This window comes from Poromitra crassiceps, assembly GCF_964638095.1.
Source record: "Poromitra crassiceps genome assembly, chromosome: 6".
Lineage (NCBI taxonomy): Eukaryota > Metazoa > Chordata > Actinopteri > Beryciformes > Melamphaidae > Poromitra > Poromitra crassiceps.
In genome coordinates this window covers 7,347,350-7,371,445 of record NC_139627.1, presented here as the reverse complement: position 1 = coordinate 7,371,445, position 24,096 = coordinate 7,347,350, and the positions used below count along the sequence as shown (strand labels likewise).

General features: G+C 42.0%; 1 protein-coding gene across 1 annotated transcript in view; it reads right to left on the bottom strand.

The window, feature by feature from the left end:
• Positions 1 to 24,096, bottom strand: part of cacna1bb (calcium channel, voltage-dependent, N type, alpha 1B subunit, b) — a gene marked incomplete at both ends in the record, with an annotated part of 257,187 nt that overhangs the window by 86,209 nt on the left and 146,882 nt on the right. The window contains 10 exons of the mRNA XM_083638052.1: positions 3,015 to 3,121; positions 3,295 to 3,354; positions 4,217 to 4,346; positions 5,078 to 5,189; positions 5,756 to 5,946; positions 8,314 to 8,842; positions 9,317 to 9,669; positions 17,762 to 17,824; positions 20,039 to 20,145; positions 22,772 to 22,839. Coding sequence (XP_083494178.1) covers positions 3,015 to 3,121; positions 3,295 to 3,354; positions 4,217 to 4,346; positions 5,078 to 5,189; positions 5,756 to 5,946; positions 8,314 to 8,842; positions 9,317 to 9,669; positions 17,762 to 17,824; positions 20,039 to 20,145; positions 22,772 to 22,839 — 1,720 coding nt within the window. The remainder of the gene's footprint in view (positions 1 to 3,014; positions 3,122 to 3,294; positions 3,355 to 4,216; positions 4,347 to 5,077; positions 5,190 to 5,755; positions 5,947 to 8,313; positions 8,843 to 9,316; positions 9,670 to 17,761; positions 17,825 to 20,038; positions 20,146 to 22,771; positions 22,840 to 24,096) is intronic.

Below are 24,096 nucleotides of genomic sequence, written 5' to 3'. Positions count from 1 at the left end.
GCGTCCAAATATCGATACAATATCGTCAGGCAAAATATCGCGATACTGTGGTGTATCGATTTTTTCCCCCACCCCTACTTGCTACAGTAGCTAGTTAGCGTTGTTGTTTTCACTGAGGCGGCAGGGCACTATTTACAGCGACACACAGGGAGGAGGGAGCGGAAGCCGCTCTGATTGACATGGTCGGAGCCAATGACAGAGCTTGTAATAAGCCGGGAGCGGACATCCGGCTGCCACCGAAACAGTCGCTCCAATGGGAGAGCAGCTGTAGAGCAGGGGAGGGTTTATCCCAGTTATGGAGACCTGCGGCGCCAGACTCCTCGGACGGAAGGGAGAGGAGGCTGGCCAGCAAGACTACACCATGAGGGACATTGCTTTAGAGAAACGAATGATATTTATACTGTTGAATTGGTCTGAAGTTATGTTATGTTAAATTAAGTTTCTACACCATGAGGGACATTGCTTTAGAGAAACTAATGATATTTATAGTGTTGAATTGGTCTGAAGTTATGTTATGTTAAATTAAGTTTCTACACCATGAGGGACATTGCTTTAGAGAAACTACGTAATGATATTCATAGTGTTGAATTGGTCTGAAGTTATGTTTTGTTAAATTAAGTTTCTGTTTAATCTTTGTTTAGTCTGCAAAGGATCTTGGCTGGCAGCCGAATGGCCCAGGTACCAATTGAAGATGGCTGCATGTGTACTATTGCTACTCGTCCTACACATATAATGTTACGTAAGTTAACAGACAAACAGATGTACAGTAACAGAAACACACTTATGTAACACAAACAGAGAAAATGCCACTATCAATCTTTGATCGTGACTATGGCTGTGGTGATTAGGAATAGCACATTTAAAACAAGTATGGCATTTGTTCGTAAAATGAATTCAGCTGTGAGAGGAAGGCTGCAGGCAGGCACACCTATAAAACTCTGCACGGGCAAAAGTGTCTCAGAGGGACAACCAGATGGAGAGACAGGGACAAAGACAAAGACAAGTGAAGAGACAGACAGACACAGAGAGCAGCCATTACCCCATAAGGCTCCTGAAAGCAATCCAAGCCACAAAAGAGGAAGATGAAAGGAAAGAGTAGAAGAGAGAACAACAGAGATAGAGTCAGCAACAGATAAAACACACAGAAAGACGCATCGGTCTACGATCAGCACAGGAAGAGGCGGGTCAGAGCAACAGGAAGCAGCTTTAGGGGCTGTGTCCACAGGGAACTTTTTGGAGCTGCCTGCACATTTCAGCGATTCATTTTCTATGGTAAAGATGTGCTATTCACCTTATGTTCAGACGCGGGGGTGGGCCAAATTCTTCCGGGTCGTGTTAACACTTCCGGCGGTCACGGCGTGAAATATGAAAGAACGTCACGAAGAAGAGAGTTGTTTTTGTAGCGGACAGTGCAGGGGGTAAAATAAAGAACGTAGCCTACTACTTTGAGCTTGGTACACAGCAAGCAAGCGAGTATCCACTGTTAGCCAGGTCAGATAACGTTATCGTCGACAATGACGAGCACTTTCTTGTAAAACATACCTGGACTCCAACAAAGAAAGCTTCAAATGGTTTTCTCTCCTCCGAGCGCTCGAGCCACTTACGTCTATAAGACCCGCAGACGTTAACGTAATTCCCTGGAATGCGAGACTTAACGAGCCAGTTACATGGCGTTGCATTCTTAGACATTGCAGTTTGCTTTTATTTGGTATGTTACATACAATTGGCTAAATTATTAGTTAATTCAGAGTTAGATGATATTGGAGCAGCCAGCCATTTTCTTTTTCTTTTAGCCGGAAGTCGTCACACGGCCACATAACCGGGTCAAATGGGCGTGGCTACATAAGGTGAATAGGAGCACTCCTCTTCCCAGCATCGCGGCAGGTTTTCCAGCGCTCTTGGTGGCGGGCGTGTTTTGGGCGAGCGCTCTGGTTAGGGTTAGGGTTAGAGCGTGTTTTGGGCGAGCGCTCTGGGCACCTCAAACATTTACACTTTTGGAAAAGAGCGCACGCTCATCAATGTCACTTTTTTCGACCGATCAATCAAAATCGAGGAAGAAGCGGGACTAAAAATGACATTAAAAGCAAAGCCTGGAGGGAGATCTCTGCTTTTTGGGGGGTTCCGGGTGAGAATTATTAGTTGTGTTATCTTGTTGTGTTGATGTTAGCTTGCTATTTACCTTGTTATGTTAGCTAACGTTAGCTACTAACGTTCTGTGCGCAGTGTCTGTGCACTTTGGAAGTGTTCTGGGCATTCATATTTTTTGATATTCAAAGTGCTCTGCCAAAAAGCGTTCCCTGTGATACGGCCCCTTACACAGACGCACTGGAGAGATTTTCAGGACAGATCAACACTAGAACTAGAGAGGAAATAGTTGACAGAGACTATGGCAGCTCCTTCTTACCCCGGAGACCCACACTGCAAGCCTGTATGCTTCAAGAGGCCTATTATATGCGTGCATGCGTGTGTGTGCACGTGTGCGTGCGTGCGTGCGTGTGTGTGTGTGTGCGTGCGTGTGTGTGTGTGTGTGTGTGTGTGTGTGTGTGTGTGCGTGTGACTGTATATTCCTCAGTGTGTTGTTCTATGGGGTCAAACCAATGTCATCATCTTTGTTCACAAATGGTGTTCAACAAGTAACTCTATATCAACATATATATATATATATATATATATATATATATATATATGTGAGCAGTATTGTCAGCAGGTCAGGTCAGTTCAGGTGAGCTATTATGTATTTTTTCTGGGTTTTTTCCCCCGTTTTTGCTCATGGCCCCCTTCACACTCAGCAGACAGCTCTCTGTGCCTGTTGCAGCTGGAGTGCAGTTCTCCTATCTCGGTGCACGATGCATCCAGAGTGCTTTACCCAGTGCACTGACTGTATGAGAGTACCTCATAGGACCCAACTTCAAACAAACTGAACTATCCCTTTAAAATAAATTACATGAAGTAAAGAATAAACATGATATATATTAACTATCTAATTTTATATTCAGGCAGAATAATTGACTTACGAGCAGGCGAAGGCCACCAGAGCTCCACTGACCACAATGAAGTCAAGAATGTTCCACAGGTCACGGAAGTAAGAGCCGGGATGGAGGAGCAGACCCAAGTCAATCATCTAGAGCAGTAGAATGATATTCATAGAATATCAAAGACAATGTTAGTCAATGCAGCACAAATACACTCAGTCACACGTTTAGACACAGAATAATCGTAAAGATATGAAAACTATGAAATAACACAAAGCAGAAGCTTCCTGCTGTATCGTCCAGGATGTTGACAGCTCCTCACCTTAATCACCATCTCAAAGGTGAAGACTCCAGTGAAGACATAATCCAGATACTTCAGAACCTGCAACACAGGAGGGAGAGAAGATCAGGTAAGATAGTTGAGAGTGTATAGATGATTCAGTGACGGATGTGTTGAGTTTAAGAAGCTTTGGAATAATTGGCCCCAATGTGTTCCTGTGCCCTCGTGCCCTGTCAGAGGTCTGAAGCCCTCACAACTTTGTTCTTCCTGGAACAGATGGTTAAACACACGCATGCACGTGGCCCCCCCGCGTGCCCCCCGCACGGAATATATGTCAATCCAATAATAAATGAGTTAATTTGACCCGCCATGAGCCCTGTAAAGTATGTCTATAATCATGTTTTACATCAGACAACTGATTCCCCGCCTAGTCGGGGTAGATCCCCCCCCCCCCCCCCGCGCTCAGACGGCGTTCCAGTGCACTTTTTCTAATAGGTCAGAAAATGCGAAGGTCCCAGTTGTCTGGAAGGCAGCATCAGTGTGCTTCTCCTTGCATCTCCCATCGGCTTCAATAGAACTGACACCAAAGTCAGAGCATTCAAACATGGCTATGATGTCATGACTTGCTTCTTTTATAGGTTCCTTGCTTTGCTCCAAAGTTAAGCTTTTAGGAAGAATCCTAGACATCAGTGATGACTGAGGCAGTCAGCTCCAATGAGATTCAAGTGTGTGAGTGTATTGTGTGTGTGTGTGTGTGTGTGTGTGTGTGTGTGTGTGTGTGTGTGTGTGTGTGTGTGTGTGTGTGTGTGTGTGTGTGTGTGTGTGTGTGTGTGTGAGAGAGAGAAGGCACATTTGCATACAGGTACTGGCATGTGCGCGTATGTGTCTGACAGCCAGTGTGTGTGTGTGTGTGTGTGTCGCTCCAGATGTTGATGCATTTAGTCCAGATGTGCGTGTGACTCACGTTGTTGCGCGGTGCGTTAGCTTGCACGGGGTCCTCGGCTGCCAGAGCGATGCTGCTCATAGTGATGACCAGTAAGATGCACATCTCAAAGTAACGCAGGTTGACCACGTAGTGACACAGCCTCCGCACCCTGGGACACCACACACACACACGCATCACGCACCCATTACACACACACACACACACACACACACACACACACACACGCACACACACACACACACAGAGCAGTGACAGCTCGCTGGGTACACTCATGTCTCATGTCCTCCCAAAACAGGTCAGTCACTCCAACACTCTGATCCCTCTCTGTCAAGATAACGCACAATGTTGGACATGTAACAGCCTGGGGGAAACCTGTGGGAGAGCACTGGGGTCACGTCAGCAGACACGCCCCCAGGGTCTTAGAGCACTGCTTGTTTTGTCATGAAGGCTACACCATTCTCCTCCAATAGAGACACTGCAAAACGCGTCATCATTCAGAAACCACGCCCAAGACGGGGGAAAACAGAAAGCCCCCCTCCAATCCTGGCGTTCTCCTATGTCGCGTGCATGGTTGCGTGTTGCACAAAAAGATTGTATATACGGAAGATGAACACTCCAACTTACTTCCTTGACAGCTAGATCCACATTTTTCTTCTCGCCAATTCTCAATGGCTTCCTTGTTTTGCTCAGGAGTACAAAAAAACTTTAACTGGTGATTTTTTACATTTGTTGTCTGCACAGCCCACCACACAACAGCTTTTAGCTATGTTTAATTCAAGGAAAATGATGCTGGTGTGTAGAAATGAACGGAGCTTTTCCCCCGTGATGGGCGTGGCCTATTACATGCAGTGTCTCTATCAGCTGCAAGGTGTGACTTACGGGTTGGTCTGCCCAAAGACAAACATGGAGCTGTAGGGCAGGATGTGTTTTGGCTCCTCCAGATCTTTCTTCTCCTCGGTGAGCGGGAGGTTGTCACAGTCTATGTTGTTCACTGGCGTGCAAAGAAAACAACAGAAACAAATATACAATTATACATTCATCTTTGTAACTGAAGCACAAATGTGGTTATAATGTATGATAACAAAAGTTGGGGAACAAGCCTACGCCTCAAGCACACATTCAATTTCCTGCTGCACCCCACTTACAGCACCACGCTTAACCACCACCTCTCCCTCTCTCGCATGCCTCAGTTCTCTCATCCCACGCTCTCCTCCTTCAGTACAGGAACCAGGGGGGCATGATGGAGCCAAGAAGCGACCCCATCAGCGAGACAGTACCACCACCCTGCGTCTCCATTCCCTGGTTCCTCGAGACAACCATCAACCCAGACTCAATGCCATCATCTCTACCCCTGATTCATCCGTCTTGCCTCAACCCCCTTTCCCTCAATAAATCATCTATGGTTCACCTCACCATAGTGATGTGCTGGTGAGGTGAACCTTCCTAAACCCATAGTGATGTGCTGGTGAGGTGAACCTTCCTAAACCCATAGTGATCTGCTGGTGAGGTGAACCTTCCTAAACCCATAGTGATGTGCTGGTGAGGTGAAGTACTCACTGCGTATGATGGTGGCTTCCCCAGGCGGGCCGGTGATGGTGACGGGGATGTGGATGGTGTTGCTGTTGGCCCTGCTAGAGTTCTTCTGGTTGTCGGCATCCTCTTGCTTCTCCCCGAGGCTCAGGCTGCCGACCAATGGCTGCACAGGACTGGAGGCAAGGCCCGCCTCCTCAGCAGCTGCCTGCTTGTCCCTGGGGAGGGAGATGTGGACCACACTGTAGGCGTCACACTCTGCTCTCCCACATGAGATCCATATGAGAAATGTCTTCTGTGCTCCTGGGAGATGGAGCAGAACTCATGTGGAGAGACACTAGAAGCAACATGACTGCCATGCTGCTCCAACACTACTCCTAGTAGCCTTGCATAGTCTCTCTTTGCAAGATCACATTCTTCTACTATACCTGCCACTCTGCACCACTGGCCGTGTTAACAGAATATTTTCTGTCTTTTTAGACAGATTTTATTTTATTTTGTATTTTTAACAGAAGGACAGACAAATCTCAAGGCTATCTGTCATTCACAGGTAACAATAGATTACGACAGAATTGTGATGACCCTGCCTGTCAAAATGAGAGAGAAGCAGAAAGTCTAACAGACTCTAACAGACTCTAAGGCTACGTTCACACAGCCATCCTTAGTGCTTGAATCTGACTTGATGCTCACATCTGATTTTTTTGTGTGGCTGTTCACACAGACTTTTTAAAAGTGGCCCGTATCTGACTCCAGTGTGAACAGATCACGGACATGAAGTGACCCGCATGCGCAGAAGAACAACAATAACGTCACACGCAGCGCACTGCTGTTCTACGTAAACCCGGAAGAAGACAGCAGTAAACATGGCGGTAGCTGACGATGTTGTTTCATCTGTTGTTCACGGTTTAATTTCAATGCCCGCGTGTTGGTCCTCCCCCTCCCTCCTCCCGCCAGCGCAGAATAGTGACGAATGTCGCTCTGGAATGACGTAAAAGTCACATTGAAGTGGTGGACGCTGCCAGGAACTTTTTGGATATTGAAGACATTTCGGGAGATGACTTGACAAAAACGCTGAATGAAGCGTTCGCTTTGGTCTAGACGACTGGTCTGGGCCACACCACAGTATGGATATTGGGGTAAATGGGCGCATTTTGGGTGGACACTTTTTTATTGATATTGTATTTGCACTATAGTTTTAGCAATACAGTAGGTGGTGGTAATGCACCATTTAAGGATGCCAACTGCCATACAACTCAACAGAAGAAGAAGAAGTCACATTGAAGCATTAAGTCAGATATGGGCCAGATGTCTGTTCACACCGGAGTCACTTTCAAAAACATCAGATTCAAATCTGATGTTTTACCACATTTGAAAGTAGCCCAGGTCGTCTTTAAAAAAGTCACTTTCAATGTGACTTGTACTGTTCACACAGTCATGAAAAAGACTGATCTGAGTCACTAAGGGGGGAAAAGATTAGATTCAAGCACTAAGGATGGCTGTGTGAACGTAGCCTAACAGACTCTAACAGACTCTAACAGACTCTGCTCTGCACAGAGAAGCAGAAAGTCTAACAGACTCTAACAGACTCTAACAGACTCTAACAGACTCTAACAGACTCTGCTCTGCACAGAGAAGCAGAAAGTCTAACAGACTCTAACAGACTCTAACAGACTCTGCTCTGCACAGTCAAAATCATCACAATGACTTTGTAAAGGCATCACCACTGCTAAATGACTGCATCTTTACTGTATTGGTTGATGAAAGGGATTCGGATTCTCACCCTGCAGTATTGTATTGTATTGTATTGTATTGTATTGTATTGTATGGTATTGTATTGTATTGTATTGTATTGTATGTTTCATATAAAGTGGGGAGAAAGCTGACAGGAATGTATTCAATAAGATATATCTGAAAAGATAGACATAGAGTCCTCAGGACAACATTTTGGGAAATACCACAGAACATATCAGGTGAAAATTTACTTTACAATAACTAAACTATTAGACTATTTAATTGAACTTAAAATAACATAACTTATGTCCTTAGTTTCTCTAAAGCAATGTCCCTTATGGTGTAACAAAGTCCAGTCCAGTTCTATAGCAGCTGCTGGGACCCTAACATCCTAACCCTAACCCTGCTGGGACCGGCTGCCACTGTATCTAAAGTTGTGTCTCATTGGTCACCAAGATGACAGGTTAAATAATACGTCAGCGTTCCAATATGTGGACTATTTATTCATGCTGTCATCCAATTCCTAATGATTCATGACTGTGACATCAGCTGAAACTATTTAGTAAGTATATCTTTTGCACATCTTAAGTCTTTACATTGTGTAGCTACGCCATTGTCAATACATTATTAGGGAGATTTTCATTACAGTATTATAGCGTCACCTACTTCAAATACTTTTGAATAGGTTGTTAATACATCGGTCAGTAGACTGAAAGAAAGTCACTTTAAGAGTAACCATTTATAAAAACATAAAATATTACAATGATATTAACATATCCAAAGTATCTAATATCTAATGAATTATGAAATGAAGTATCTAATGAAAGTATTTAGTATGGTATTTGTGGTCTTACCTATGAGCTTTGGCACCATTTCTGTTCCGTTTACAGTCCTCCCCATCGAGTGTAGACTGGGCTCGCACCATACGAGAGCAGCGCCCCTTCCTCTCCCCGTTGCTGTCCCCTCCTCCTCCTCCCTCCTTCTGTCCTCTGGCCCTGCGCTCTCCCCTCGCCCCGTTGCTGTCCCCTCCTCCTCCCTCCTTCTGTCCTCTGGCCCTGCGCTCTCCCCTCTCCCCGTTGCTGTCCCCTCCTCCTCCTCCCTCCTTCTGTCCTCTGGCCCTGCGCTCTCCCCTCGCCCCGTTAGCCAGGGTGCCGTTCCCCTCTTTGGGTTGTCGATGTGAGTGATGGTGGCGGTGCTCCCTGTCCTCCCCTCCTCCTCGCTCCTCTGGTGAGCCTCCCTGGCGGTGGTGTCTGTGTCCCTGGCCTCCATCGTGGCTGCGGCTCCTCCCCCCCCTCCCGTCTTTAGTTCTGGGCCCGTCGGACTGACCTCTGCTGCGGCTGTGATGGGTGTGGTGCCTGCCTCCCCTGCTGTCGCCAGCCGCATCTAGGGGTGGGACGATATAAGGATTACCGTGCATCGCAATAAAGAAAAACACCATTCATCGTATAATCGTGAATATCGTCACATGAGCGAGTATATCCTCACAAGTGAAAAACAAACGTACAAAACATACAAACTGCCCACATAACATAAGTAGAGAGGGCATCTTTGATTACAGCTTCTGCAAAAGTGAATAATAAAATACATGATATAATAACAACTTTGAATAATAAAAATAATAGAACGTCAGCGTGACGTCACAATGGCTACGTCCATTATTTTTAGTCTATGTCATATAATGCAATAAAAAATATAAATTTCTTAACTAAATGTATGGTAAGGGGATTCCTGTATGTTTTAGTGTCATATTAAGAGTATCTAATGAATTAATATTTAAGCATATTTTGAGGATAATATCGTTAATAGGAAATATATTGGACAGGATAATTGTGACATGACATTTTCATATCGTCCCACCCCTTGCCGCGTCCCTGCTCTCCCCGTTCCTGTCGCGATGGCGGTGATGTTTTCTGGGGTGCGGGTGGAGGGGGGGATCTCCCACCCCGTCCTGCTGGGGCTCCCCTGCCCGCTCCCTGCCTTCGTCCGGGGGCCGGGGTTTGTCCCCGTTCCTGTCCTCCACCACCAGCGGTCTGTCCAGGTGCGTCTTCATGTCAGGACGCAGGTGCAGGGCAGAGGACACGCGGAGGCGCTCCTCAGGGTCCAGCTCGTTGAACAGGGCCTCGCTGCTGGCCCTCATGTTGTGTCTTCTCAGCTGGTTGGTCCTCTGCTCCCAGATTGACATGGTCTTTGATGAGTGGTGCTGCTCCTTACTGCACACAGCAATCAAATGGACATGACGGGGAGAACGATCACATGACAGGGAGAAAGATCACATGACAGGGAGAAAGATCAGGTGACAGTGAAGAACTCGTTTTACTGCTCTCTCCTTCTCTTTTACAAGTTTGATCCTTCCATCCACTGTTTCATCCATAGCAACACCATCTTCTGTTACCTAGACAGAGGATTTACATTTGAGATCAAAACTATTTGAAGGTACACATATTCACCATTAACTAGTTTCTTATTAGCATGCATATTAGTAGCATATTGGCTATTTATTAGTCATTAAAAAGCACTTATTAATGCATTATTCTGCATGATCATACAGTATTCTACAACTACGAGGCCATTAACTCAGTTTTCCCTCAATAACCTCATAATTACTGCTTATTGATAGTAATTAAGGAAGTAAGGAAGCAGCTTATAAGGCCCATACTGAGCAAAGTATATTAAGATAGTAATATAATTCATATACAACAACTTCCTTGCTTTCTATCAATAAGCAGTTAGGAGGTTATTGTTAGTTATTGGCCTAGTAGTTGTAGAATATGCAGAATAAGGCATGAATAAGTGCTTTATATTGACTAATGAACAGTCAATATGCTACTAATATGCATGCTACCTGCAACTGGTTAATGGTGAATAAAGTGTTACTAAACCATTTATTCCTAATGACAAATCATCACAATCAGTAAAGGACCAGACACAAGATGGTCTATGGATGCACCAGCACAAATGTTCACCATGGTAAACTTGTCCTTTACCATGTTTGGGTGAAACATGGAGCAGCAGCAGAGGCTTACTATTGTAAGTTTCATCCTAGGAAATGAATGGGTCAAATCAGTCTCACAGGGTGGCAGGACCCAGCAGAGGAAATGAATGGGTCAAATAGACTTGATCAAAAAAACAAAAACATGAATACAGTATCATCTAACTAGGCCTGAAAGGAGAGGCAAGCACAGAACGTATTTTGCAAATTGTGTTTGACCCAGGTCTTAAATGTAAATGCATCTGAAATGTGCGATGGGTGCAGGCAATTTGAAATCCATTCTCAACATGTATGATCTAATCTTCTTTAGGAGCACAATGAGAGCTCACACTGATGGGTGGAATGGAGTCTTTGAATATGGCTTTTTCTACAAAGGCACAGATGTGGAAAGGATCAAAAATATATTTCAAGTGAGGTACATCCAGGATGCATAAGTCTTTTGATGTCTGCATGAGTTCATCTCGTATGCATGAATGCATTGCATACTGTCTCTGCACAATATGATTTATGGGTTTAGCTAAGTTTGTCCCTTCTTGTCACCTGTACCTCAAGATTCGTCGGGCAGGGGAGTAGATAGTATAACTCCTAAAAGACAGATAGAAGAGACAGAGGGCACATACGACAGTACAGACAGGTGAGCAACAGACAGGTGAGCAACAGACATACACATATATCAGCGGCAGGCAGAAAAGTTAGTAATGTTAGTGATGGTTTGACCATGAGAACGCTCAAGGTATCAGGGAAGGATTCTTGTGAGACATATTTATTGACGTAGACAAGACATAAATAAACACACACTCAAAAAGTAGACAAGAAGATAAGAGCAATGTCAAAGAAATGATAGACCCAGCGTTAAGGGTTATCTCAAAGAGGCGAGATGTTAAGTCGGCATCTCTGGCGCATCTCCACTTAATCGATTGAGTCAACAGTGTGCCAGGCAGACAAGCAAACTAACAGGCGGCCTGTAGTTAATGTTGGCCCTAGCTGATATTGTAGTTGATGTTAGCCCTATCTGATATTGTATTTAATGTTAGCCCTAGCTGATATTGTATTTAATGTTGGCCCTAGCTGATATTGTAGTTGATGTTAGCCCTATCTGATATTGTAGTTGATGTTAGCCCTATCTGATATTGTATTTATTGTTAGCCCTATCTGATATTGTATTTAATGTTAGCCCTATCTGATATTGTATTTAATGTTAGCCCTAGCTGATATTGTAGTTAATGTTGGCCCTATCTGATATTGTAGTTAATGTTGGCCCTAGCTGATATTGTAGTTAATGTTGGCCCTATCTGATATTGTATTTAATGTTAGCCCTATCTGATATTGTATTTAATGTTAGCCCTATCTGATATTGTATTTAATGTTAGCCCTAGCTGATATTGTAGTTGATGTTAGCCCTATCTGATATTGTATTTAATGTTAGCCCTATCTGATATTGTATTTAATGTTAGCCCTAGCTGATATTGTAGTTAATGTTGGCCCTATCTGATATTGTAGTTAATGTTGGCCCTAGCTGATATTGTAGTTAATGTTGGCCCTATATGATATTGTATTTAATGTTAGCCCTATCTGATATTGTATTTAATGTTAGCCCTATCTGATATTGTATTTAATGTTAGCCCTAGCTGATATTGTATTTAATGTTAGCCCTATCTGATATTGTATTTAATGTTAGCCCTAGCTGATATTGTAGTTAATGTTGGCCCTATCTGATATTGTAGTTAATGTTGGCCCTAGCTGATATTGTAGTTAATGTTGGCCCTATCTGATATTGTATTTAATGTTAGCTCTAGCTGATATTGTAGTTAATGTTAGCCCTAGCTGATATTGTATTTAATGTTGGCCCTCTCTGATATTGTAGTTAATGTTGGCCCTAGCTGATATTGTAGTTAATGTTGGCCCTATCTGATATTGTAGTTAATGTTGGCCCTAGCTGATATTGTATTTAATGTTGGCCCTATCTGATATTGTATTTAATGTTGGCCCTATCTGATATTGTAGTTAATGTTGGCCCTATCTGATATTGTATTTAATGTTAGCCCTATCTGATATTGTAGTTAATGTTGGCCCTAGCTGATATTGTAGTTAATGTTGGCCCTATCTGATATTGTAGTTAATGTTGGCCCTAGCTGATATTGTATTTAATATTGGCCCTAGCTGATATTGTAGTTAATGTTGGCCCTATCTGATATTGTAGTTAATGTTGGCCCTAGCTGATATTGTATTTAATGTTGGCCCTAGCTGATATTGTATTTAATGTTGGCCCTATCTGATATTGTAGTTAATGTTGGCCCTAGCTGATATTGTATTTAATGTTGGCCCTAGCTGATATTGTATTTAATGTTGGCCCTAGCTGATATTGTATTTAATGTTGGCCCTAGCTGATATTGTATTTAATGTTGGCCCTAGCTGATATTGTAGTTAATGTTGGCCCTAGCTGATATTGTAGTTAATGTTGGCCCTAGCTGATATTGTATTTAATGTTAGCCCTAGCTGATATTGTATTTAATGTTAGCCCTAGCTGATATTGTATTTAATGTTAGCCCTAGCTGATATTGTATTTAATGTTGGCCCTAGCTGATATTGTAGTTAATGTTGGCCCTAGCTGATATTGTATTTAATGTTAGCCCTAGCTGATATTGTATTTAATGTTGGCCCTAGCTGATATTGTATTTAATGTTAGCCCTAGCTGATATTGTATTTAATGTTGGCCCTAGCTGATATTGTATTTAATGTTAGCCCTAGTTGATATTGTATTTAATGTTAGCCCTAGCTGATATTGTATTTAATGTTAGCCCTAGCTGATATTGTAGTTAATGTTGGCCCTAGCTGATATTGTAGTTAATGTTGGCCCTATCTGATATTGTATTTAATGTTGGCCCTAGCTGATATTGTAGTTAATGTTAGCCCTAGCTGATATTGTATTTAATGTTAGCTCTAGCTGATATTGTAGTTAATGTTAGCCCTAGCTGATATTGTATTTAATGTTAGCCCTATCTGATATTGTATTTAATGTTGGCCCTAGCTGATATTGTATTTAATGTTGGCCCTAGCTGATATTGTATTTAATGTTAGCCCTATCTGATATTGTATTTAATGTTGGCCCTATCTGATATTGTATTTAATGTTGGCCCTAGCTGATATTGTAGTTAATGTTAGCCCTAGCTGATATTGTATTTAATGTTAGCTCTAGCTGATATTGTAGTTAATGTTAGCCCTAGCTGATATTGTATTTAATGTTAGCTCTAGCTGATATTGTAGTTAATGTTAGCCCTAGCTGATATTGTATTTAATGTTGGCCCTATCTGATATTGTATTTAATGTTAGCCCTAGCTGATATTGTATTTAATGTTGGCCCTAGCTGATATTGTATTTAATGTTAGCTCTAGCTGATATTGTATTTAATGTTAGCCCTAGCTGATATTGTATTTAATGTTGGCCCTATCTGATATTGTATTTAATGTTAGCCCTAGCTGATATTGTATTTAATGTTGGCCCTAGCTGATATTGTAGTTAATGTTAGCCCTATCTGATATTGTATTTAATGTTAGCCCTAGCTGATATTGTATTTAATGTTGGCCCTAGCTGATATTGTATTTAATGTTAGCTCTAGCTGATATTGTATTTAATGTTAGCCCTATCTGATATTGTATTTAATGTTGGCCCTATCTGATATTGTATTTAATGTTGGCCCTAGCTGATATTGTAGTTAATGTTAGCCCTAGCTGATATTGTATTTAATGTTAGCTCTAGCTGATATTGTAGTTAATGTTAGCCCTAGCTGATATTGTATTTAATGTTAGCTCTAGCTGATATTGTAGTTAATGTTAGCCCTAGCTGATATTGTATTTAATGTTGGCCCTATCTGATATTGTATTTAATGTTAGCCCTAGCTGATATTGTATTTAATGTTGGCCCTAGCTGATATTGTAGTTAATGTTAGCCCTAGCTGATATTGTATTTAATGTTAGCTCTAGCTGATATTGTATTTAATGTTAGCCCTATCTGATATTGTATTTAATGTTAGCCCTAGCTGATATTGTATTTAATGTTAGCCCTATCTGATATTGTATTTAATGTTAGCCCTAGCTGATATTGTATTTAATGTTAGCCCTAGCTGATATTGTATTTAATGTTAGCCCTAGCTGATATTGTATTTAATGTTAGCCCTAGCTGATATTGTATTTAATGTTAGCCCTATCTGATATTGTATTTAATGTTAGCCCTAGCTGATATTGTATTTAATGTTAGCCCTAGCTGATATTGTAGTTAATGTTGGCCCTATCTGATATTGTAGTTAATGTTGGCCCTAGCTGATATTGTAGTTAATGTTGGCCCTATCTGATATTGTATTTAATGTTAGCCCTATCTGATATTGTATTTAATGTTAGCCCTATCTGATATTGTATTTAATGTTAGCCCTAGCTGATATTGTAGTTGATGTTAGCCCTATCTGATATTGTATTTAATGTTAGCCCTATCTGATATTGTATTTAATGTTAGCCCTAGCTGATATTGTAGTTAATGTTGGCCCTATCTGATATTGTAGTTAATGTTGGCCCTAGCTGATATTGTAGTTAATGTTGGCCCTATCTGATATTGTATTTAATGTTAGCCCTATCTGATATTGTATTTAATGTTAGCCCTATCTGATATTGTATTTAATGTTAGCCCTAGCTGATATTGTATTTAATGTTAGCCCTATCTGATATTGTATTTAATGTTAGCCCTAGCTGATATTGTAGTTAATGTTGGCCCTATCTGATATTGTATTTAATGTTAGCCCTAGCTGATATTGTAGTTAATGTTAGCCCTAGCTGATATTGTATTTAATGTTGGCCCTAGCTGATATTGTAGTTAATGTTGGCCCTATCTGATATTGTAGTTAATGTTGGCCCTAGCTGATATTGTAGTTAATGTTGGCCCTATCTGATATTGTATTTAATGTTAGCTCTAGCTGATATTGTAGTTAATGTTAGCCCTAGCTGATATTGTATTTAATGTTGGCCCTATCTGATATTGTAGTTAATGTTGGCCCTAGCTGATATTGTAGTTAATGTTGGCCCTATCTGATATTGTAGTTAATGTTGGCCCTAGCTGATATTGTATTTAATGTTGGCCCTATCTGATATTGTATTTAATGTTGGCCCTATCTGATATTGTAGTTAATGTTGGCCCTATCTGATATTGTATTTAATGTTAGCCCTATCTGATATTGTAGTTAATGTTGGCCCTAGCTGATATTGTAGTTAATGTTGGCCCTATCTGATATTGTAGTTAATGTTGGCCCTAGCTGATATTGTATTTAATGTTGGCCCTAGCTGATATTGTATTTAATGTTGGCCCTAGCTGATATTGTAGTTAATGTTGGCCCTATCTGATATTGTAGTTAATGTTGGCCCTAGCTGATATTGTATTTAATGTTGGCCCTAGCTGATATTGTATTTAATGTTGGCCCTATCTGATATTGTAGTTAATGTTGGCCCTAGCTGATATTGTATTTAATGTTGGCCCTAGCTGATATTGTATTTAATGTTGGCCCTAGCTGATATTGTAGTTAATGTTGGCCCTAGCTGATATTGTATTTAATGTTAGCCCTAGCTGATATTGTATTTAATGTTAGCCCTAGCTGATATTGTATTTAATGTTAGCCCTAGCTGATATTGTAGTTAATGTTAGCCCTAGCTGATATTGTATTTAATGTTAGCCCTAGCTGATATTGTATTTAATGTTGGCCCTAGCTGATATTGTAGTTAATGTTGGCCCTAGCTGATATTGTATTTAATGTTAGCCCTAGCTGATATTGTATTTAATGTTGGCCCTAGCTGATATTGTATTTAATGTTAGCCCTAGCTGATATTGTATTTAATGTTAGCCCTAGCTGATATTGTATTTAATGTTAGCCCTAGCTGATATTGTATTTAATGTTAGCCCTAGCTGATATTGTATTTAATGTTAGCCCTAGCTGATATTGTATTTAATGTTAGCCCTAGCTGATATTGTATTTGAAAGTGATGCCCTGGAGTCTAAGATAACAACAAGCAGACAGGAAATGCCAAGCTGCCCTGAAGTATTGGCTGTGCTCAGAGAAATTAAACATTTACTGTTTTATACAAATTATTCACATAGCAGAGCACGCTGCAGGATTAATTACTAATATGCGATGTTTGTTATAAATAAATACTGATCGACTTGAAATAAAGACGTGGTAACTACAGTGTAGGGCTGGGCGATAAAACAATAGTAATATATATCGGCGATAGACACTTCATCAATACAATAAGGAATTGTTTATCCATCACTGCTGCTAGCCGTCAAGGTTTTTTAGCTGTGTTTTTAGCTTTTTCTGACTGTGTGTTTCTGATTGTGTTTGTTTCTGTCCAGTCAACTCTGACTCCGGCCACTCCTCTGACTGCTGTAGCGGATGAAGCAGACATCGCTGATGCGCGAGAATTAACTAAAAGGGGTTTATTTATATTTATTTTTAAGTAATAAAGAATTATCAATAATTATCGATATATTTATATCGATACATTTTTCAGCTATTATCGCCCGGCCCTACAGAGGACGACTACAATTTAGCTTTATGCCTTCAAAGAACTCTTGAGTTCCAAGCAGACGGCCAGAGGATTCCAGAAATACAGGCAGCAGACAGGGTCAGGACAGAATAGATCATAGAGGAGTTGTGAAGGGAGAAGAGGAGAAGAAAGGCTAAGGGAGAGGAGAGGGGAGGAGAGGAGATGAGAGGGGAGGAGAGGGGATGAGGGGAGATGAGAGGGGAGGAGAGGAGATGCGAGGGGAGGAGAGGAGATGAGAGGGGAGGAGAGGGGATGAGAGGAGAGGAGAGGAGAGGAGGGGAGATTAGATGAGGGGAGAGGAGAGGAGAGGGGAGATGAGGGGATGAGAGGGGAGGAGAGGGGATGAGAGGGGAGGAGAGGAGGGGAGAGGAGGGGAGATGAGATGAGGGGAGATGAGAGGGGATGAGAGGGGAGGAGAGGAGAGGAGAGGAGGAGAGATGAGGGGAGATGAGATGAGGGGAGATGAGAGGGGAGATGATGAGGAGGAGGGGAGATGAGAGGGGAGGAGAGGAGATGAGAGGGGAGAGGATGAGGAGGAGGGGAGATGAGAGGGGAGGAGATGGGAGGAGAGGAGGAAGGAGGGGAGAGGAGAGGGGATAAAGGAGATGAGAGGAGGAGGAGGAGGGGAGAGGAGAGGCGAGGAGAGAGGAGGGGAGAAGAGGAGAGGAGAGGGAAGAAGAGGAGAGGAGAGGGAAGAAGAGGAGAGAATATTGTAACAGAGTTATAACTCACGGTGACTGTATGCTGTTGATGGACGACCTGCGAGAGAGTGCATCTCGATTTTGCTTTACAAAACTGTATATGCGGAACAAACAAGACAACAGCAACACAAGTGGAGCTCGTCAGCAGAGATTAATAGACATGTTAATAATGGTAAACTAAACTAAATGGTAAAGAGTTCAAAAGTTTCATTCCAAAAACAAGATATTTTCTTCTTCAAGAAAATATCTTCAATACTCTGCCAGAATGATTACAGGCCTGAAAGTGAGGATCAGTATAGAAATGATTTGACATTTTGCTTACAAAAGAGCAACACTTTAATTTACATAATAACTTTGTAGTAATTTTGAAATATTGGGCAACAAACAAATATTTTTTTTGTAAAAGAAAAGAAAAGAATGCATTGTATTTTGTAATGAAACACTTCAATTTCTCTCATAAAGTATCACATAGGTCAACATAATAACAATAATGACAGTGGGGAAGACGAAGGTGAACGACACATTGACTTATAACGCTTCTCTCTTGGATGTAACTGACCTAGATGTTAGTGAAGTTGGCAATTAAGGAGAGACTGTGAATCAAAGACAATAATATTGGCAGATGCATAAAGGGCTTTGTGAAGTTAATGACAGATCAAACACTGTGTTGAAATCAAAGAGGGGAAGACAGAAAAATGGACAGACAAAATTCTATATTGAAGATAGTGTTTTCCATATGAACAGAACACATAGATAAAGCACCTAAAGGAGAGTGGTATGTCTTGAAGCATGAAGTACTGCGGCGGGATTCTATCATTCCTACAATTTCAAATTGCAAATCAAAGGAAAATACTTGTGCAAAATGTTTCTGACACCAAATGTCACTGACAGCATGAGAGAAGTGTTCATCGTGACAGAATGAGATTGCAGTGTTCATCGTGGAGGCACAGTCTCCTGGTTGACACATGACCCCTAGTCCTGTCGGTCACATTGCTTGTGGTGCACACAGGCAAGGCACAGAGCCATAGCATGAAAGCAGATATGTGGGGTTATAAAGGAGAGAAGGATAACTTCCTGAGAGTGAAGAGTTATGGGTTTTTATATGAAGCGGCAGACATTAATCAGAGAGATAATAATGTCCTTAAATGGCATGTTAATGAGACAGTATATAGAGGCTATTAAGTCAGATTGTAAGGAAGTCAATGGGAACATGACCCTACGTCTCACTTGATGTATTGCCTCAGTAAACACTTTGCTAATGACTTGATGGTCTCAATCCCTAGTTTCAAGTCTTCTTCAGTCCAGCCTGATGTTCACATTGGAAGTTAGGCTCCCATTTAGAGCAAATTAAAGCAGACTATGCTTCAGGGCCGTGATTGACAGGTCGCCTGTCCAGTGATCGCGCAGCTCGCCGATCGCGGACCAATAGCAGGAGGCGCTGCAGCTCATCTCGTCCAAATTTACATAACTTCTGGTTCCAAATAACCAAGATTGCGACGGTGAAAATGCCAAACCCGAGGCTTCATAATGGCAGTGCACAAAATAAATCAATGGGTGACATCACGATAGCTAAGTCCATTATATATATATTATTTATTTACTATTATAATTATATTATATTATTATACGGTCTATTGCAGCAGCAGCAGCAGCAGCAGCAGCGGCAGGGAGATGAGGAGAAAGCCAGAATGCACAAAGACACACCATGGAACACATTCATAGAGGGACGCACACATAAGACAAGTCAAAAGAGAAGACAGAGGGGGAACGTCACAGGAGGAGAAGGTTTAGAAACAGGGTCCGTACAGCTTTCTAAGAGACAAATTGAAGCTGTTTCAGAGCACTGAAGAGGCGAGCAGATGGTCACCCTCATGTCAGTCAATCTAGCTATGGTCCACTCTGCTGTCTGCTGTGTGACACCAGGAGACAAGAGGCTAAATAGGATGATGGGATTGTGTTAAAAGATGTTTGGTTTACACGAGTGATTGTGTAGCTAAAACACCAGATTATGTTGAAAATCAAGCACTTTTCAAGGAGCATATTAAAATTCAAGCGTATTCCTAACCTTGAAAACATGACGGTTAAAATCAAGCATTTTCCAAACTTTCAAGACTTTGCACGAACCCTGTAGAAAGATAGAGGTCTGAGCAGATACTGGATGAGGAAAGGCCATTAGCTTCTAGTACAGAGAGCACTGTCCCAGGACGAGATGGCGAGTTAAGTTAGTTAAGTTAAGTTAAGTTAAGTTAGTTAAGTTAAGTTATCCTTTATGTGCGGGTCGGTTCAGGAAGGATGCGGTGAAACTTACGCTGCGATGGAGATGTTGGCTGCCGACATGGGGCTGACTTCCTTCACCTCCATGGCCTTCTGCAGGGCCAGCTTCTTATTGGCCGCCTCCTCCTGCTCCTCTTCATCCTGGCCAATGGCAATACAGATCAGGCATCACACGGGGCGGGACTAGTGGTTTGATCAATTGGCAGAGCGAATAAAGATTCATCCAGCGATGTAAAATTACTTAAAGTCCCTGGAAACCAGAAATATTTCTTTATTATTTAGCATTTTGAGTTCATCACATCACAGGACCCTATGTTAATAAGCCACCAGCCAAATTTGAACGATGATGAACGTCGCAAAGTATATAAATTTAGGTTTGACAGGTGTGGCAAAACGCATGAGAATCGATTATTTTTTAGAGTGTATTTTCTCCCGCGGAATGTGTGGGCGTGTCCTGCAGGAGGGACATTTCTCTCCTCCGAGAGAGAGAGAGAGCGCGAGAGAGAGGGGGGAGGGAAACGGAGAAAGAGAGATCCAGTGCGTGTGTCGAACACGAGGGCTTGAGAGGGCTTGTGTGTGTGTGTGTGTGTGTGTGTGTGTGTGTGTGTGTGTGTGTGTGTGTGTGTGTGCGTGTGCGTGTGTGTGTGCGTGTGTTCGTTGCGGCTGTGTGTCTCTCTCTGTGCCCTCTCTCACACTAGTCCCGAGAGAGAGAGGAGAGGAGAGGAGAGGAGAGGAGAGAGAGAGAGAGAGAGAGAGAGGAGGGGAGAGGAGAGAGAGAGAGAGAGAGAGAGAGAGAGAGAGAGAGAGAGAGAGAGAGAGAGAGCGAGCAGCATAGCAGCATAGCAGCATAGCGCTCGGCACAGAGTGGGAGGCAGACAGACACTGAGGGAGCGCTGTCACTGGGGGCAAAGAATGGACAAAAGGAGAAGGGCAGATTGCGCGCGTGTACAAAGGTTATATAGAGCTCATGACGTCATAAGCTCCTGCGTTTTACCACCTCGCGCACTGCTGTCTTCAATGAGGAAGTACTTTGTAGAATCTTGTAGAAAAGTGTCGATTTTAAGGCTTTGGGTTGAAAGTAATGTATAATAATTTCTGAGGCACAAAATTACTAACATAAGACCCTAAATAACATAGTTAGAACGTTTTTGTGGATTTTGGTTTCCAGGGACTTTAAACACGACAGTATTTTGATGTGTATGTCGCTGGCTGAGTTTGCCACATTGTACGTTGAATTGGTTTATCTTGATTTAATCTACTTCTTTGCATTCATTTACTATTACACATTCACTGGCCATCCTCTGACCTTGATTGTGTGGTTTCCTCTGACTTCAGGACAATTTTGGTGGACAGTGTGTTCTGGCAGCTACAGATGCTGTTGACAAACAAATCTGTCTTGCATGGACAATTAACACTCATCCATGTTATCTGACTATTAATGAAGGAAACTCTGCCTGTCTGTCTGTCTGTCTGTCTGTCTGTCTGACTGTCTGCCTGTATCTCTGTCTGTCTGTCTGTCTGTCTGTCTGACTGTATCTGTTTATATAAAAAATAATGATGTACTATAAAATGTTCCATGTGCTTTTCTCAGGTAATGAGAAGAATTAGAATTAGGATAATTATCCATCAAACAGCGAAATAACTTTTGACATCACTCGTTTAATTAAAGATATGAAATGAATGGATTACGGCTCGGAAGCCTTTCAGTGAGCAGTAGAATATTTGATCTGTAGTTTGTGATTTGTGCTGCTGTGTTATAAATGTGTCCTCACATAAAGCTTTCAGGGTATTTGACCCAGCTTATCTAATGCCTACCCCACACTACAGGATAATTTGCAAGATTATGGCCAAGATTCCCCCCTCCCGATTTTCTCGGGGGTGCTCCCGATTTGAAGCGCGTCGGGCAGATAATCTTCCCAAATGATCCTGTAGTGTGTGGGGTTCAAAGATTCACAATCGGAAAGACTGCCTCTTCCCGATTGTGAATCGGGCATATCTAACATGTTAGATATTTACAACCCGACAGGCGATTGCATCTTGAGCAGAGAGCCAGTAGTAGCTGCGTTTCCATTACAGTTTTTCGCAAAATAATCTGGTCCGCGTCCGCTCGCAGCCCCGCACAGAAACAAAGAACGAGGAAATTGTCATCGAGGTGAAATACCCGTGCGTCTTTGAACGGGACGGAAAACTAAATGCTATACTGCAAAGCATGTAGCCTACAACAAGCGCTTAGGTCTCAGCTTCCCGCATCGGCGAGTGTCCGCACGGAAAAGTGAGTCAAATCAGCAGACGCGCCCCTCCACAAGACACCTGTGCAGACGGTTTTCGCCTGGCCGTGCACAGTAGGCCTACACCCCGAATGGACGCGGCTGTCCGCGCAAATATTAGTTAAACAAATCCTTTATGTGCAAATGCATTATAAAAACAAAAAATAAAATTTGTTTAGAAAACGAAATGACACTACTACACCCGGTGCGCACACTGAATAGGCATTTTAAAAGTTAACGTCGAGCCCTGCTTCCAAGGTGAATCTTCGGCATAATCTTCTAGTGTGTGGGGTTGCGTTTGAACAGACGCGATTGTGTGTGTGTCCCAAGATTGAAATGTTAAAAAATCGGCTCTCTCTGTCCTGTAGTGTGTGGGCTCTCAAGATTTTTATAATCTTCAAGGATTTGAAAATCCTGTAGTGTGGGGTAGGCATTAGTCAGCTCCTGAGCATTTGACCTAGCTTATCTTAGTCAGCTCCTGAGCATTTGACTCAGCTTACCTTAGTCAGCTCCTGAGCATTTGCGAGGTTATCAACAGCGATAGCCAAGAAGACATTTAGGAGGGTGTCTGAATAGATCTAGGCTCAGGAAAAAAACATTTCTATACACATATACAGTACACATTCCATACATTGAGATCTGAAAATAGTTGAAGATATGCTTATTTGAATGTTCATACTCTGAAAAGTAACATTCTGAGAAAATTGCCCTGAACAAGCTTAGTTGGCTAACAGTTTATATAAGTATTTAGTGATCCCAAACACACACACACCAGGGCTTAAAATACACTTTGCACACACACACACACACACACACACACACACACACACACACACACACACACACACACCAGGGCTTAAAATTCACTTTGCAAACTGTTCTTCAGATAAGGGGGATTTATAGATTTTGGGGGGGATTTTTTCAGGCGATACTATAACCGACAAATACCTGCGTAGCTGTCCAATAAGCGATAATATTGTAATTTCACATTTTTGTAGATAAAAAAAGGAAGTAGTTTATGCACACCATTTTAGTTTTGTATTAAATTTTGTCTGTATTTATCCTCTTGCTGGCATTAGTTTTAATAGCATAGTTTTTAGTATGGTAGTAGTACTGTAATTACCCCTTTTCTGTGTTGTTGTCCTTAACCATGCTTTGTCTCATTGTATGTTTCTTTTTATGTAATGAGGACTGCGGATGAAAATTAGCTCCTGCTAACTCCGGCATATTTACGGTTACTCTGTATTTCTATATACATAGATGGCTGTTCATGAATGTGCACTGTCCTGTCGAAATAAAGAATTAATAATAAATTACTATGGCTTTTGTCGTGTTTCTTCTGCAGACTAAGCCATAGGCCTTTGGTTCTATGAAAGCCTTTATTTTTTGTATTGAGTGATACACTCTACTAAAACACTAATATAATATTATATCAGAAGTGTTCTTTGTTTTGTGTTCACAATAGTGATGTCAGTTAGATTTGGTTAGGTCAGAGCTATGGAACATTAAATCATCCATCTTTGCTCACTACATCTTCCTTTCTTACTGTCATTACTGGCAACTAAACCTGTTTGAATTTTGCATTGGGGAGAGTTATATTGAAGTGACTATAAACCATCTGTGTGTCGTTTCACTTTTTATTGAAAATGCTTCCACCAGCTTTCACGGCTGCTTTATGAGAATGCATTTGAGTGGCGATAACATCATTGACATCACTGGCACTCGGCATAAGGAGGATTAACGTTATTATTACATAGATCGGTCTGCGCAAACCATTGCGGGATTACTCCCCCTTTATAAATTGAAAATATGCAGGAATTCGGGA